This window comes from Solanum verrucosum, unplaced genomic scaffold (genome assembly GCF_900185275.1).
Source record: "Solanum verrucosum unplaced genomic scaffold, falcon-dt-bn FXZP01000117.1, whole genome shotgun sequence".
Classification (NCBI taxonomy): domain Eukaryota; kingdom Viridiplantae; phylum Streptophyta; class Magnoliopsida; order Solanales; family Solanaceae; genus Solanum; species Solanum verrucosum.
In genome coordinates this window covers 123,008-139,557 of record NW_026020014.1, presented here as the reverse complement: position 1 = coordinate 139,557, position 16,550 = coordinate 123,008, and the positions used below count along the sequence as shown (strand labels likewise).

Here is a 16,550-nt window from a genome sequence, read left to right as displayed (position 1 = left end):
GGTAGATTGATGAAGAATTGTAGATAGAATAACTTTGGTTTATTAGACACATGAATTTAGATACAAGGATATGAAGATCGAGAATTATAGTAGAAATTTGATAGGTAGTTGAGTATTGTCGTACTTCTAGTAGTATGATTTAGATATTGTGTAAAAAACATTATATGTGTGACTAGAGAGGTATTGTGGGTACTGGATAGTAGCAGGTGGTAATGGTGATGGTGGATAGATGTGGTGGGATAATAATGATTGTTAATGGTGGAGTTGAATGAATCTAGTGGTTGGGGATAGTAGCAGATGGTAACAGTGATGACGGATAAATGTGGAGGAATAATTATGATTGTTAATGGTGGAGTTGAATGAATCTGGTGGCTGGAGATATTTTAGCGGTGACTGTCGGTTGTAATTGACGATTGTTATAATAATGTTGGTTGATGGTTGTGAAAGGTGGCGTATTGTGATATGGTTGATTGTAGTGATTAACACTGGTGGCGATGGTTATGGCTAGAAATGGTGATAATAGTTAATAATGGTGGGTGACGATAGTGATTGATATTGTCGAGGCAAAATCAAGGTGGGTGGTAGTTATGGCTAAAGAGGTGCGAAAATGCTAGTCATGTATGCAATACTTTTTTAGTTTGAAAATTATTATTGAAAAATAATTTGCGAATTAAAATTAAACTTTGCGGTTAATATCAGAAAATAAAATAATGAATAAAAAAAAAAAATTAGTTCAATTTTTTTATCAACTTATTGATCAAATCCAAAGCTGAACCGAGCGATGATGATGAACCGAAGAGAAACTCTCCTTTCAACTCTATATGAATTAGAAAATATGATTCTGTATATTACTATATTATAGAAGAGTCTAGAAATGACTACCAATGTTCCAATAAGATCACTACTAACGTCCAATATATTTATAAAATATATAAGTGGACCCCACCACCTTTCACTTAAATACTACATATTATATATTATTAATTACTATACTATAAATCACTACTAATATCCAATATATTTATCAAACTATATAAGTGGGTCCCATCACCTTCCACCTAAAGACTACATATTATATATTAATTACTATACTATAAATGACTTAAATACTCCATATTATCTATTACAATAATTAACAATTATTTGACACTTTAAATTCTATCAATGCCATATAAATTAGGATAAAAAACCTAACATATAATATTTAAATATATTTAAAACTAATATAAGTAATACTATACATTACAATAATTAACAGCTTAATTATTTAAAACTTATATAAAAAATTTAATTGACTCGCTAAATTCTATTGGTACCACATAAAATGGATTATATAATAAACATATATTGTTTGAAATTGACGAAAAAGAAACAATAAATTACAATAATTAATAAAAAAATAGTCCACTCCAAAAAATCTATCAATTAACAACATATATTGTTTGAAATTGACGAAAAAGAAACTATAAATTACAATAATTAACAAAATAAATCTCTCGACTCCAACAAATCTATCAATTAATGCCACATAAATTGGGACATGGCAAATAACATATATTATTAAAAAATTAGGTTCAAAATGTACTAAAAAATACAGTAATTAACAACTTAATATATTAAAGAGACATATAAAAAAGGGTTAATATTTGAAATTTTGCGTGTGCTACATAAATTAGAACAAAGAGAGTAATAAATATTATTTTCAAAATTATGTTAAAAAAAAGTACTACAAATCACAATAGCTAAAAATTTAAAATATTTTTAAAATCATATAAAAATTTCAAAAACTTCTCAAATTCCATAATATGACATAAATAAAAAAAAAACGGTTATAAATCATAATAAATAGTACAATATTTCAACTACTTTAAAAGTATTATAAATTGTAATAAATAATACAACAATTTAAATTACTTAAAATTTAACGACTTAAAAATATTTTTTTAAATGTATTAAAATTTTGGTTAATTATCAAAACTTTACATGTGCCACATAAATTGGGACATGGAGAGTCACACATATTTTTAAAAAAAAATTACATTAAAAGTATTCTATCAATTAACAACATATATTGTTTGAAATTGACGAAAAAGAAACTATAAATTACAATAATTAACAAAATAAATCTCTCGACTCCAACAAATCTATCAATTAATGCCACATAAATTGGGACATGGCAAATAACATATATTATTAAAAAATTAGGTTCAAAATGTACTATAAAATACAATAGTTAACAACTTAATATATTAAAGAGACATATAAAAAATGGTTAATATTTGAAATTTTGCGTGTGCCACATAAATTAGAACAAACAAAGTAATAAATATTATTTTCAAAATTATGTTAAAAAAAAGTACTACAAATCACAATAGCTAAAAATTTAAAATATTTTTATAATCATATAAAAATTTCAATAACTTCTCAAATTCCATAATATGACATAAATTAAAATAAAAAATATATATATATTGGCCCCGTGCTGGCACGGGGTCCTATATCTAGTAATTACACAAGTCTTTTCCCTCACAATTGAGTAGAATTAAATAGAGACAACATTAACTAGCAACAATACTAGGAATAAGTAGTGGTAAGTAGCATGAAGAATATATATATATATATATATATATATATATATATATATATATATATATATATATACGTTTTTTGATATGTGTATTGCACGTGATTACCAATTTCAAAAATATATGTTATAGTAAATAGTATTGTTTTATTTAAGCAAAAATTTGAATAATAAGCTTAGCAAAAAATAATATTGCAGATTCGTTTGTGAATGTTCAATGTGGATCATCATATATATCTCTTATTCATGCAAACCTATAAAGATGGCCAATGAAAAATTGTATTAGTTAAATGCAATAATGTATATATTTAATTCAATTTGATGAGGTTCAATCATGTAGTTAGTCTTATCTCACTAATATTATCTTATAGACATTATTTGTTTTGTATTTTTCTTGTCATCTAACAGATGTGCTTTGTATGTGTATTCCACGTTAAATTGTTTAGATGTCATATGAACATGTGAAGAGAACAAATATATTTTATATATTAAAATATTTTCACATTTGTTGTGAGTTTTTTTTTTTCAAAAAAAAAAGTACTCGGAACATTTTAAAATAATATATTTTGAAGTTAGAAGATCTTGTTAACTTGATAATACATTTTTGACGTATATAATACTTTAATTTAAATACAAATTCCTAACCAAATATAAATATATATTTTCATTAATGAAAATATTTATCTCATAAAATTAGCTATTAAATAAGTAATAAAAAATAAACTAATAGAAACTTCAACTAGAGTTATTACAAGTTATATGAACTTTTCTTCGTCCAAAATACTGAACTATTAAGAAATAGTAAATAAGTAAAACAAAAGGGCAATGTTTAAATAGTAATAACTATTTTGAAGCAAACTTCCTTAGGGGTCGGTTGGTTTGAAAATGAGTTATGATGGGATAAATTATGTTGGGATAAGTTATGTTGAGATTAGTTATGATGGGATAAGTTGTGTTGGGATTATTTTTTATTGAGTGTTTGGTTTGTTGTATTCAAAATAATAAATTTTAAGAACAATTTATTTGTTTACAAAAATGCCCTTCATTAATGTAAAAAGTGATATAACAAAAGGGTTGAAAGAGACATTTTTGTCATTTACCTATTTTATTCCGGGATAAGTTATCCCGGGATTACTATACCACCCCAAGAGAGGGATAACTTATCCCGGTATTAATTATTAATCCAGGGATAAGTTATCCTGAACTTGCCAACCAAACAACAAAATAAGCGGTACTATAATTTAACCCCGGGACTATTTGGTATTATCCTTTACACCAAACGACCCCTTAGAGTCTAAATTACATAAGTAGCATTGATAAATAAAGTCATTCTTTTGTCTTGAACATAAAAAATAAATCGTGGCAATTCTCTAAATTTTGAAAAAAGATATTCAAAAGTGTATATCTATATCACCGGAGAAATTGTTAACAAAAACAAATGAATTTAGACTACATCATGTTAACTTCGTTATTGGAACATTACATACTAATTTATATATGAAGCAAAAAAATAGTTATATATCATCAAAATTATTTTCACTCAAGGGTATGGAATGTACCCTCTTAGGATAAAATGACTTACTTCATCAGAATAGTGGTACATCATATCCTGATACACTTCGAACTCACTGAACGACAATAAATCACAAAAAAAAAAAATGCAAGAAGAAGAAGAGTAGAAGATTAAAAAAAATCGTGGTTGAAAAATGAAAGGAAGCCATTCTATTTATATTCAACAAAGGGTAGTATGAACAAATATTTTTTGTGTCTTGTCTGAAAAGTCATGACTTTTCCGAGAAGTCTCAACCCTTTGGAAAAACCACAATTTATTGAAAAAGTCACAACTCTTTGGAAAAGTCGCAACTCTTTGGAAAAGTCACAACTCATCGAAAAATCACAACCTTTTGAAAAAGTCACAACTCATCGAAAAAAGTAACAACTTATCAGAAAAAGTCACAACTCATCGGAAAAATCACAACTAAGTTAGGGATATTATAGTAATTTAACATTCAAGTTAGGAGCTCATGCTTTTAAGGTAATATCTTTAGAGAATGTAATTTCTTCTTTGAATCTAATTTAGTGAGTCTCTCTTTGTTATGTCTTTTCTTTGGATCAGAACTAACTCGATAAAGAGTTTCACTATTTTAATTAAGATTGTTATAATCACGACCATCGTTCATTGGGGCTTTGATCCCCGATTTCTCATATCATGTTATCAACTTTCTTGACCTTGACGGAGTCTTGTATTTTTTTCTGATTATTTTAATCCCCTTTTGAGGAGGCACCTCTTCTCCCAAAATAACAAGTTTACTTTCCTAATTTTTTGTAAAAAAGTTATCTCATGCATTTAAATATTCGTTAACTATCTACCTATGTCTATTTTGGACACCAATAACTTCTTGCTCAAAGTCGTTTGAAACATAAAGGTAATCACATATTTTTCTAGGACTAATAGTGAATTGGAGGACACGTATCTGAGCACTAAATAAGATCATGGCTCTACACAAAACTCACCAAACAATAGCACTAATAAATAGGCACTCACAATTCATCAAACATATTATTATCTACACTGCCCACTACTCTATCCCTATAATAAACCCTTCATTCTTTAATTGGGCAAGCACAATGCACGCCCAAACACTTTTTTTAAAATCTTTCTTTTATCTCTGAGCCCGTTTAGCTTAACTTTAAAAAAAAAATTATTACACAGAATTTTGACTATGTGAAAACTGTCAAAAAGCATAAAAATATTGTGTATAAAATTAAAACTTTGATATAAATACATTTTTAGTGCTTAATTGTGCAGTAATGCTCCCAACACTTAAAAGACTAACATTAATCTCATTATCATGAGCAATAATTACACTTATTTCTTAATTAAAGTCTTCTCTGTCTCTCTCACAATCTTGCTGTACACCATTATGGTTGAGCAAATGATGGTTTTGTGTAATAATTAGTACTATTTTATTTATGTAAGGAGGATATACTTATTGTAGCTGAGCTGTTAGGCTATTCTTAAATCTGAAAATTAACATTTAATACATTTTCCCCTATTTGATATAAAGAAGAAGAAATATTGTATTAACTTTAAGCAAGTACTTTCTCATGTTGTTTGTCCTTATTTGACATCCTATCCTTAATTTTATTAAGGGACCATTGGCAAAGACAAAAAACTAATCACATGTAAACCCAATTTCAATCCACATCAAATTCTCATTGAATTTATGCTTATATATCTTTGATAATATAAAAGATCATTTACACTATCAATAGTGCAACTTATTTATGCTATACGTTGATAGGTAAAGATTTTCACCCTATCAGTATATTTGTAGTAGATAAGATGCGTTAATTTTCAAATTATTTATCTCACATTTTCTATTTACGATCGAAAAATTCCTTTACAGCCAATTATTTGGGCCAAAAACAACTTTCGCAACTCGGAGATGATGAGTCCGCCTCTCTATCTTTCTCACTTAAATGTTGAACTTTCTTCGCTTGGTGCTAACCCTTGCGAGCCTAATCTCACTTTCTATAAACAGTGACTTGTATCATTAGATGATAGCACCAAGCGAGCCTAATCTCACTTTCTATAAACAGTGACTTGTATCATTAGATGATCTAATAGTGTAAAAATATAGGCCGCTAACTTATAAAAGATACACTCCTTTTTTAATCAACACTAAAGGGAATATGTTGTTCTTTTGTCTCATTGCTCATTATATATATGTGGCCACTAGTTGTTGAGTACTTCCATAAACCTTTTTCAAGTTCTCCATAGGCTAAAAGTTTGTAGTTAAAACAGAGAATATGGAGTCAATGAAGTTAAGGGCACTTGTTATGGCCTTAATGTTTTTGGGAATTTTTGTAGGGCAGTCAAGTGCTGCCTTCACTGACTGTTACACTAGATGTTTCATTTTCTGCATGATTGATCCTTCTGAGACAGTATGCAAATGCACTACTAAATGCTTAAAACAATGCATTTTCAATTCAGATTCTGATTCTGGTTCTGTTTCTACCAATAATGTCCATAACAAAATAGACAGTAGTAACCTTAAGTTCTGTAAATTGGGCTGTGCCTTGTCTGCTTGCTCCACTCTCAGCAAAAAACATCAACCAAGTAAGTATTTTTAATTCCTCCTCTCTATGACTTATATTTTTTTTTTCAGTAACAACTATGTGTTAGCATGTTTAGACTGATTATATGAATTCTTGTTGTCTATATGTCGCTAGCTAGAGGCGGAGCTAGAATTTTAAATTTATGGATTTCAAATTCTAAAAAAGGCAATTTAGTGGGTTGAGGATAAGTTATTCGTATTAAGCGAATTTCTTAACACATAACTATATACAATAGCTTTTTCTCTAACTCCGCCTCAGTGTATTAATGCTTTTTTTATTATTGTTCTTTTTTTTTTCTTCTCTGAATTGATTTTTTTTTTTCTTGTGACTTTAGATGGTGAAAAGATGGATGACTGTGTTGGATCTTGCTCAAAGAACTGCACCAAGAGCTACTGATGGCAATAAAAGTGGCATTATTAGTGGGGTTTTATTATCCCTCTTTTTATCTTTATGATTTCTCTTATTCTCCTTTTTTTTTTTTTTCTTCTCTCCCTTTTTTTTTTTTTCCAAATTAAGGATGGAAAATCATCAGCAGAATGTAGGTCTTGTACCCTAGTAAGAGCTTCCAAAGTGGGTATGTTATGTATCAGTATTCACCTACTCATATAACAATCCATTTGTGATTTATCTACGTTCTTATAGCGCTTTAAAATCGCATTCCCAAACGCCTACTTAGATTGAATGAGTATTTGTTTGCTTTGCCAGTTTTGGCGACAATATATCATGTGTAATCATTTATTATTATGCTTTGTTGAATTGTTTGTCTTCGCATGCCTCTCAATGGGGCTGATAAAAATTTATTCGTATCGGATATTAAATTGGAAGAAGAGAATTATCCCCATGGAAAATACATTGGATCATAAAAATGGGAACAAGAAATATTGACATTTCAGGTACAAGGGGCAAATGTACTTTTTTTAAAAGAGTACACGGACAAAGGGAAATATCTAACCCTTTTTCATTTAAAAAAACTAGCACTGTCTAAACACAAATGAATTCAACTTCAAAAAACTCTTTTTTTTTCAACTATTACTTCAAATAATCCCTTTTCTCAGTTTAATTCAAATTCTAACCAATAGTGTGTTGAATTTAGCCTGTTCTCAACCACTCGATTAACCGGCATAAACTATGAAACAAAACCATAATAGTCTAAGCAACTCATCTATCTCGATGACTTGCACAAATTTGGACCAACCCCTCTACTCTTCTCCCAACTAGGCGGTTCGAGCATGTTGCATGCACCTAACTAAAAGATACATTAGGAGCTCATCAACTAAAATTATTGAACAGGTTCGCGACAAGAAGAAAACACAATGGCGATAATTCAACATCCCACAAAAAGAGAGTAAACACATTATAAGTTACTCGGACAAAGTCTACAACAGATGAATAAAGAGCGCACTGTAATGGATATAGTCAACTCAGTATGTGGGCTTACAAGTCTCGGACAAAATATTCTCTCATCCTTCCTATTCTTCTCTGCAACTAAAAGAAAATAGTAGGGCACATTCCATGAGTCTCTATGCAACTATACTGCAGTATCAATCATCTGAAGCTTTAGGAGAGTTTTCCGGTGTCTTCAAAGAACCAGTTGTAGTACCTTTATGTTCCACTACAGCAGCTCGAAACTCTTCGACTATGGAGGCATCCTTGAACTTCAGAGCAATTGTAGAAAGTCCTTTTCCATCAGCAGCACTATTCAAGCAAGCAAAAGTGACCCCTTTTTTGTCCATATTAGCGAGCTTCATTTCTGGAAAAAGGTTGGCATTCAAGATCAATCTGTAATTTCCTTTGCTCCTCATAACAAGTCTACCTTTTCCTTCCCCTGTTGTAGAAACATTGACCTTTAGTTCTCCCTTTCCCCGCTCTTTCCACCCTCCATTAAGATATTCAAACAGCACGGAATCAGCTGTGAATACGGGTTTTTCATTTTCCTCCCCTGTTTCAACAGTGACCTCTTCTTTGGAAGGAAATCCAGCACCCTCACTCTTGTTCACAAGGGATGACCCTGAGTTTCCAAACAGAGAAGTACTTCCATTGGTGGCAAGATTAAGTCCAAATGGTGACTGGTCACTTTTTGCTCCAAAGAGAGAACCAGCACTTGATTCAGAACCAAAACCTAGAGAAGATCCCTCTTTTGAAATACCTCCAAAGGAGAACGTAGTGCTGGAGAACCCAGTCCCTGCAAATCCTGTGAAAGCATTTTGGCCACTTGAGAGTTGTTGGAATGAGCTAAAAGAAGCAGTTTCTGTACCCTTCTCACATTTCTCACCACCGGCATCTTGTTCTTCATTCTTTGTTTTCCCAACTTCCACATCCTTCTTACTGTCATTCTCGCTCTTCTCAACTACTGTGCCTTCCTTGGTTTCAACCTGGATTTTCTCATCATCTGCTACCTTCTTTTCAGCAGATTCAGCTTTGTCAGGCTCATCAGGAGTTTCAACTTTCTCATTGACAACATTAGATTCATCAACATTACCTTCTGATGATGGCTTAGAAATTTGATCAGGTTCCTTCTTCTCTTCCTTACACACATCACTTGGCTCCTTTCCGGTTGCCTCACCAACGTCATTTTTTTCTTCTGGATTACCTGAACTTGTTATCCCACTCTTAACTTCACTTGTTATCACATCAGATGAGATACTGGACTCAGTGGGTGGAACCAAGCGGATTGCTGCAAAGGGATTAGCCGAAGGTGTAGATGTAGTAGTTTGACTGCGACGAACTTTGACAATTCTTCTACTTGCCATTACCTCCTCACTTGCTTTCTTGAAAGACCCAGTCTCTAGCTCAGCTTCATTCTCATCATCATCGAGACCAGGATTGTCTCGTGATAATTCCTTTATAGCTGCCCTTTTCTTTGATGGTTGAAGAGAATTCTCAGCATCTCCCATCGGAAAATGAGGAAAGAAACTTGAAGAGTTCTCAAGAAAGATATGTTATCTCTGCATGAAATTGTATAGTAAATATCAGTCACCAGACAAACTAGAACTTTTTTATCACTTTGAACAAGGTTAGGTTGGTAATAGGCAACACAATAGTTTTCGTGTGTAGTTGCTTGGTGTCAAAGTTCAAACTAGGATACTGGATATGCAATGGATATTCCAAAAAAAATTTCAAAAAAATATTCAACTTTTTTGGACAAGTTCAGAGTGAATTCTATGTCTTTCTCCTATAAAACAACTCAATTGCGCACACCTACATAACTAAGAAGAAGGCAGAGTTTAAACACTAAAGGGAATTTCTCCTTGCTTCGTAGTTTCTTAACCATTTCCTTCTTTCTAAATCTCACAACCAACAAAGAAACGACTAGCTAAAGCAATACATTGGACTTGAAACATTATAGTCAATAAAGCAGAAGTGTTTAACAAATGGTGGAAGCAAACATCTACCGGAACTCCACTAAATATATAAAAATCATATAAATTAAACAAACACAAAAAGGCAACAAATTTTGAGAAACCAAGATAACATTCACTTACATTTGGAAAAATGAATCTGAGCTTATAATTTTTTCAATGTAACATCATAACATTCAATCAAATCAAACTTCCAAGAAGAAAAATAAACAGTAAGAACTACCTCAAAAAACCTCATACTAATTCTTGTAACACACAATTCATAACACTATTCATCACTCTTGCAATAGCCAGTTCATCAAAGTTCAAATTACATATTTAACTACAAGTCACCGACAATACATATTGATAGAGACAGCTGAAAATTAACACACAATTGGGAGTCTAAAGAAACAGCTCATCTCAGGCAAAGAGAAGATCCACACTTAGTATCCCGGATACTACGATTGACTAAGGTCAAAATTATTGCGTTAAATCCACTTGATTTATTCGTATGTTTATCTCTTCATATTTTTAGCGGTTGTTCTAGATTGACATCGCTTACACATCACTAACTAAAAAAATAATCTACAAAATCAATTTTATGAACCCAAAAATAGAAAAAACTATTAAGTTTAAGGAACTAGGAACCAAAAATTCAATGAAATTGGACAAATATGATAGGCAAAATATAAATTGAGACAAAAAAATGGAAGTATACTAAGATTAAATGAGTGAATTTACCTGAGAGGATTCAAATTTCGTGGAGTTTCGAAAAATGAAGTTACGCTGTCGAACCGAGCACTATATAAAAACCCTAGAAAGATCTAATATTGATTAGGAATACGAGATAGGGACGGGTGTCACTGTAATATATATAATTAAATAAATAAGGGCTTTTTAGGATGAGAACAAAAAAGAAAACATATATTGGGCCGAAAAGAAAAGAGGCCCAAAAGAGTGGACCGCTATGAGAGATCAGAAAAAAGTAGCAATATTAATACTAATAAGTAGTCGGCTTTAACATTGTTAGTATTTAAACTATATTTAATGTTGAACCAACGTGGGTTGTGGTGCACTGGTGGGAGTGTTTCACCCTTAACCAGAGGCCTTGGGTTCAAGCCTTGGATATGAAGAAAATCCTGTTGGGAGCGTCACCCCTCAAATGGGCATTGCAGAGCGCGATTCGAATTTAGTTGGAGCTCCAATATGGGCTCCAGACACTTTTAATGTTGAATTTTTGAAAAGGAAAATTTGTATGATTTAGCATGTTCTATTCATTTATTATTCATTATCGGATAGACGGATACTCTAGTTTAGAGTAGCCAAAGAAAAAAATGATTTTCATAGTAACGATTAGCGAAATATGAGCAGTTTAAATCGTGAAAATGAGATTGTGGAAAAGTAATATAACTATCCTATTGCTAAGCGAGGGAGTTTTAATGTTTTACTTTTCTCCAATTTAAAATGGAAAAATTACGCGGTTAAGCAAACTTATACTACTTAATTACTCATTATAGCTATAGTTTGCTATAATTACCACTCACGACTAACATTATACATTAATTACACGGGCTGACTTCAAGTTTGTATAATTAGTCATGTTTGTATATGTATAATTCGTCAGAATATACAAATACATATGTATAATATACAATTATCTAACCTATATACATATACAATTCACCTCTCTCCCACTCTCTGTCCTCTCTCGCTCGCCTCTCTCCTCTCTCTCCCAATCTCGCTCGCCTCTCTCCTCCCTCTCCCAATCTCGCTTGCTATATATACAATTGCATATGTATAATATACAATTATCTAACATATATACATATACAATTCACCTCTCTCCCACTCTTTGCCCTCTCTCTCTCGCCTCTCTCCTCCCTCTCCCAATCTCGCTCGCATCTCTCCTCCCTCTCCCAATCTCGCTCGCATCTCTCCTCCCTCTCCCAATCTCACTTGCCATATATACAAATATATATGTATAATATACAATTATCTAACCTATATACATATACAATTCACCTTTCTCCACTCTTTGCCCCCTCTCTCTCGCATCTCTCATCTCTTTCCCAATCTCGCTCGCCTCTCTCCTCCATATAACATGTAGCTACGAATTGTAATTATCAAACTATAGCTATGGAGAGTAATTAGACTATTTTTGAGTGGCTATATGTGAAAGTTCCCCATTTAAAATATGGATGACACCTAGAATTGAGGAACATTCTTTGATGCACGGAAAAGCTATTGGTTTCAGGCTTTTAGAAATTCATGGGCTATCCTAATAGAATATTCACTTTTTAAAAAAGAGAAAAATTTAGAAAAAACAAACACAATAGACATAATAAGGTTCTATAGCTATAGTTTAGATAGTTGCACTCCATAGCTATAGTTTCGTTTGCTATGAAGGCTGTGGTTTGTATATTTCTGTCCGTTTGTATATTTTGCTTGCGAATATATAGATAAGGTGAGTATACATACAAATTCTGTATTTATACATTTAGAAATTTTTTAGAACTCCGTTTGTATATTTCACTTGTCAACATACAATCATGGTAATTTATTATGAAATTTTCATAAATTGTACACAAATAGCTAAGATAAACATATACAAATTTCTAAATTTATACCATCAGAAACCGAATTATACAAATTATGGATTTATAAAAATCAGGCGAATTATACAAAAACATGTGAATAGCAAGAATTGGGAAAATTGTAGTTGTGAATTACAAATTTCTTAAAATGTAGATATAGTGCTAAATGTTTGTTATTCTGCATAATTTTCTTCTTTTAAAAAGAGAAAATTTCAAGAACTAAGGCTAGACCCACAATCAGACTCCTTAGTTATAGTTTGCTTAATTGTGATTTGTAGCTACTTGTTAGAAAGAGGAGGAGACTCAAGTGAGATCCGGGAGAGAGAGTACAGAGATACACAATTGATTTCTATATATTGATTGATAATTGTATCATAAATAGTGTTTTCAAAAATATTTTTGGGGCGAGTTTCGGGGCGGGGCTAACCAAAAACGTTTCGGGGCGCAAATTGAATACGTAGATCTATAAGGCATCAGTCCTATAATTTGAGGCATAAGTCTTGAGCGTAAAAACGTAAGCCTTGTGCGTATATGCCCTGGCGTTATTTTTATTTTTATTATTTGAATTTTTTTGCTTTAAATCATATTTTTTATTGTTGATGTAATGGTATTTCTCAAAATAGTAATTATAATACTTTTTTTCTTCATTATTGGTTATTAATATTTCTCAAATAAAAATCATAACACTTTTCTATATATTATAGGTTATTTATTAAAATTTATTTGTAAAATCATTGAAAAAGTTTTACTTTTGTTTATTTTCTTAGTAATAAAATTATAAAATTGAATATAAATGAGATTACATCCCGTAGATTCATGAGACTTACACCTCATGTCTCCGGGCATATGCCTCGCCTCGAGTGCATAAAACATCTTGCCTCATGCCCTCGCCTTTTAAAATACCAATAATGAATACAATTGATTTGTATCAATAACTATTATATTCATATATAAATCAATTGTATTAAGTATATTAACGAATACAATTCATATTGACGAGTACAATTGTATCAACAAAATACAATTATCTCATTGTTGTAATTAGTAACAAATTGTATTTGTGTCAATGTACATTTGTATGCATATGTTTCCTTGTGTAATATGTTTATGTGTTACTATTTTGTATTTGTATTGCAGAAACAGGGAGGAACAGGTGAGGGAGGACATAGAGGAGAGAGAGAGAGTATAGAGAGAGGAGAAGTGAGGACGAGAGAAGAGAGGAATTTGCAATAAAATTCTTAACTAACTATGAATTGTAATTCTTTTAAATTGTAGTCGGGTACCACAAACACATTTCATATATTTGCCTTCTTAGGTAATAATAAATTAACATTAAAATATGAGCTTATATTTAAAAAAATATATTTTTCTTTCTTTGTTTGTGAAATAAAGGTCAATTTCCATTTTACTCCCTATAAATTCCCTCCGTCTTCCCTCCAATTCCGCTTCCCCCAAATTCACTCATCATCGCCGGCCACCAGGTAAATTTGGTCTTCACTCTATCACTTATTCTGCAACTGAGTTTCCTCCTGATTCTGCAAGAACAGTGCCTGCTATATGATCTAATTTCTCCCTTAGTTGAATTGTTTCATTTTCTCAAGTACACTTTTGGCTACATTTGTGATTTATTCTGTGTTTTTTGACCTATGTCAGCCTGCAAATTCATCTAGTTGATTTGGTGTTACTTTGCTAGAATCTTCTTGATATCTGTTTAGGTTGAGATTCAGATTTTTCTTTATGAGGTGTATCTTAATCATCTTCCTGACATAGAAGAATTATGACCTAAATAGTTGTTTACCCAACCGATTAAACTAAAATACGATGGATGTATAGATATATGTATAGTTCATGTATAAGTTTGGGTGTGATAGTGTTATAATCTATGTATACGGGCTAGAAAAAAAAAGTAAATAGTAAAATCTGTTCGGCTATTCATGTAAAGATCCCTTTGCCATATGAGATTCAGGTTTTTCTTTATGAGGTGTCTCTGGATCATCTTTCTTACCATAGAAGAATTATAACCTAAATAGTTGTTTACCCAATTGATTAAACTAAAAATCACCGGCGGATGTGTATATATATATATATAATTCATGTATAAATTTTGGTGTGAATTGTGATAGTGTTATAATCTATGTATACTGGCTAGAAAAAGTAAACAGTTCAGCTGTTTGTGTAAAGATCCCTTTGCCATATGAGATGTCTCTTAATCTTTGTAGGTGAATTCTCAGGGCTACTTGGGGTTCAGAATCAATTGTCAGGGGTCACCTTTAGATGTACAATCACGGACCTCAATTCTCCTTTCTATTGATTTCTTGACCTGCGAAGATTTATTTAGCAAATTCAACTAGAGGGAGATGAATTTCCAGAGCACCACAAGAGGTCTGAAGCTTGTGAAACCAAAGTATATGGGGCTGGTTGAGTTTGAGACTGAATATATTCCAGATTGGTTCTTGGAGGAAGTCCTATCAAGATTGCCTTTGAAATGTGTTTTTAGGTTGAAATGTGTATCAAAGCAGTGGCTTTCGTTTATTTCGGCTCCTTCTTTTGTCAACTTGTACATTTCTCGAGTTTCTTTGTCACATAAGCCACAACCGTGGACCGTGCTTAGTCACCGTCTGCATGTTAAGGGCACAAAGTTCTGTCCTGATCCCCCATTAATGCTGGATGACATGTTATCTGCAGACGAGAATGATCTGATTGAGTACCCTATTTTCTCACGTTATCTTTATCTTCCTCTTCCTCAACGATCTTCTTGGCGCAAACACTATGATATCGTAGCAGTTAGCGATGGACTAGTGTTGTACGGACGAATTGTGTTTATGGAGAATAGCATCAATCACATGACAGATTATCACTTGTATAACCCTATCACACATCAGTGTGTTGCCCTTCCTCCACCTTTTTTGTGCTTTCGGTTTGTCAGTACTGGTTTTCTAACCCAAATTGAAGGGGGAACATTGAAGAACTATAAAGTGGTGCGATTTGGTTGTCAATTATGGGAGTGGCATAACCTCGAGTTTGAGATATTCTGTTCTGAAACTGGGAGCTGGAGGAGAGTTGTTGTGCACAGTGACCAAGCAATTCAGATTGCCTGGCTGAGGATGCCTTTTTCCTTCAGTGGAATGTTGCATTGGATTGACCGTTGGCTTGGGATTGTGGCATGTGATCCTTGCAGGGATTCCAATCAGTGCCGCATCATTGGACTTCCATCTGACATTGACAAGCAATGTAACAACTACAAAAACAATGGATTGTATAGCCTGTGTAATGTGCATCAGGGTCGATTGAGGTACTTTGAGGTGTCTCTAGCACCCTCGGATCCCTTTGGATTTTCAGGTTTCTCTCTATGGGTTCTTGATGATTATGACTCTGCTACTTGGTCTTTGCTGCACAGAACTAAGGTTACTGATATCTTGTTTGATGATATCTTAACTAGCCAGGGGTTAACTGGATCATGTCCTGCTCCTCTTGCCTTCCATCCATTTGATGGCAACATTGTTTGCCTGAGCTTAGGGGCCTATATTGTCACATACAATGTCAAGACTTTAAAATTGGAGGCTCATGGTAATCCAGTCGCTACTGAATACTTTTACGAATCAACAGGATGGTTGTCCTGGTATGCACAAGTACCTCCGAGGTTAGCATTCTTGTACGTTCTTCCTCCATGGCCAGTTTCTATCCCAAAATATCTTTCCATGGGAAAGAAGGAGGATGGTGTTTAGTAGACCTACTTAAAAATATAGAGATGGCTGAGCCTGAGTATATAATGAATGATATGTGCTTCATTTTTTTTAATGAGGTGCGACCACACGCTTCAATGGAAACACACAAAAGGAGACGCATGGTATCATTAAGAACAAGAAGAAAACGCCGATATATTATGTTATCTTCATTGTTGCAAGTTGC

The 16,550-nt window shown here is 32.4% G+C and overlaps 3 protein-coding genes across 3 annotated transcripts in view; 2 read left to right on the top strand and 1 right to left on the bottom strand.

Moving 5' to 3' along the window:
* Positions 1 to 7,337, top strand: part of LOC125820580 (thionin-like protein 2) — a 67,674-nt gene extending 60,337 nt beyond the window's left edge. Inside the window, exons 2-3 of the mRNA XM_049499984.1 lie at positions 6,393 to 6,707; positions 7,041 to 7,337. Of these exons, the coding sequence (XP_049355941.1) occupies positions 6,398 to 6,707; positions 7,041 to 7,102 (372 nt within the window). The 5' untranslated portion in view covers positions 6,393 to 6,397 and the 3' untranslated portion in view covers positions 7,103 to 7,337. The remainder of the gene's footprint in view (positions 1 to 6,392; positions 6,708 to 7,040) is intronic.
* Positions 7,338 to 8,026: 689 nt separating this feature from the next.
* On the bottom strand, positions 8,027 to 9,645 carry LOC125820562 (nuclear pore complex protein NUP50A-like). The gene has a single exon (XM_049499963.1). The coding sequence runs from the start codon at positions 9,598 to 9,600 to the stop codon at positions 8,248 to 8,250; it is 1,353 nt and encodes a 450-aa protein (XP_049355920.1). The 5' UTR covers positions 9,601 to 9,645; the 3' UTR covers positions 8,027 to 8,247.
* Positions 9,646 to 14,998: 5,353 nt separating this feature from the next.
* LOC125820817 (putative F-box/kelch-repeat protein At1g15680) lies at positions 14,999 to 16,366 on the top strand. The gene has a single exon (XM_049500255.1). The coding sequence runs from the start codon at positions 14,999 to 15,001 to the stop codon at positions 16,364 to 16,366; it is 1,368 nt and encodes a 455-aa protein (XP_049356212.1).
* The last annotated feature ends 184 nt before the right edge of the window (positions 16,367 to 16,550 follow it).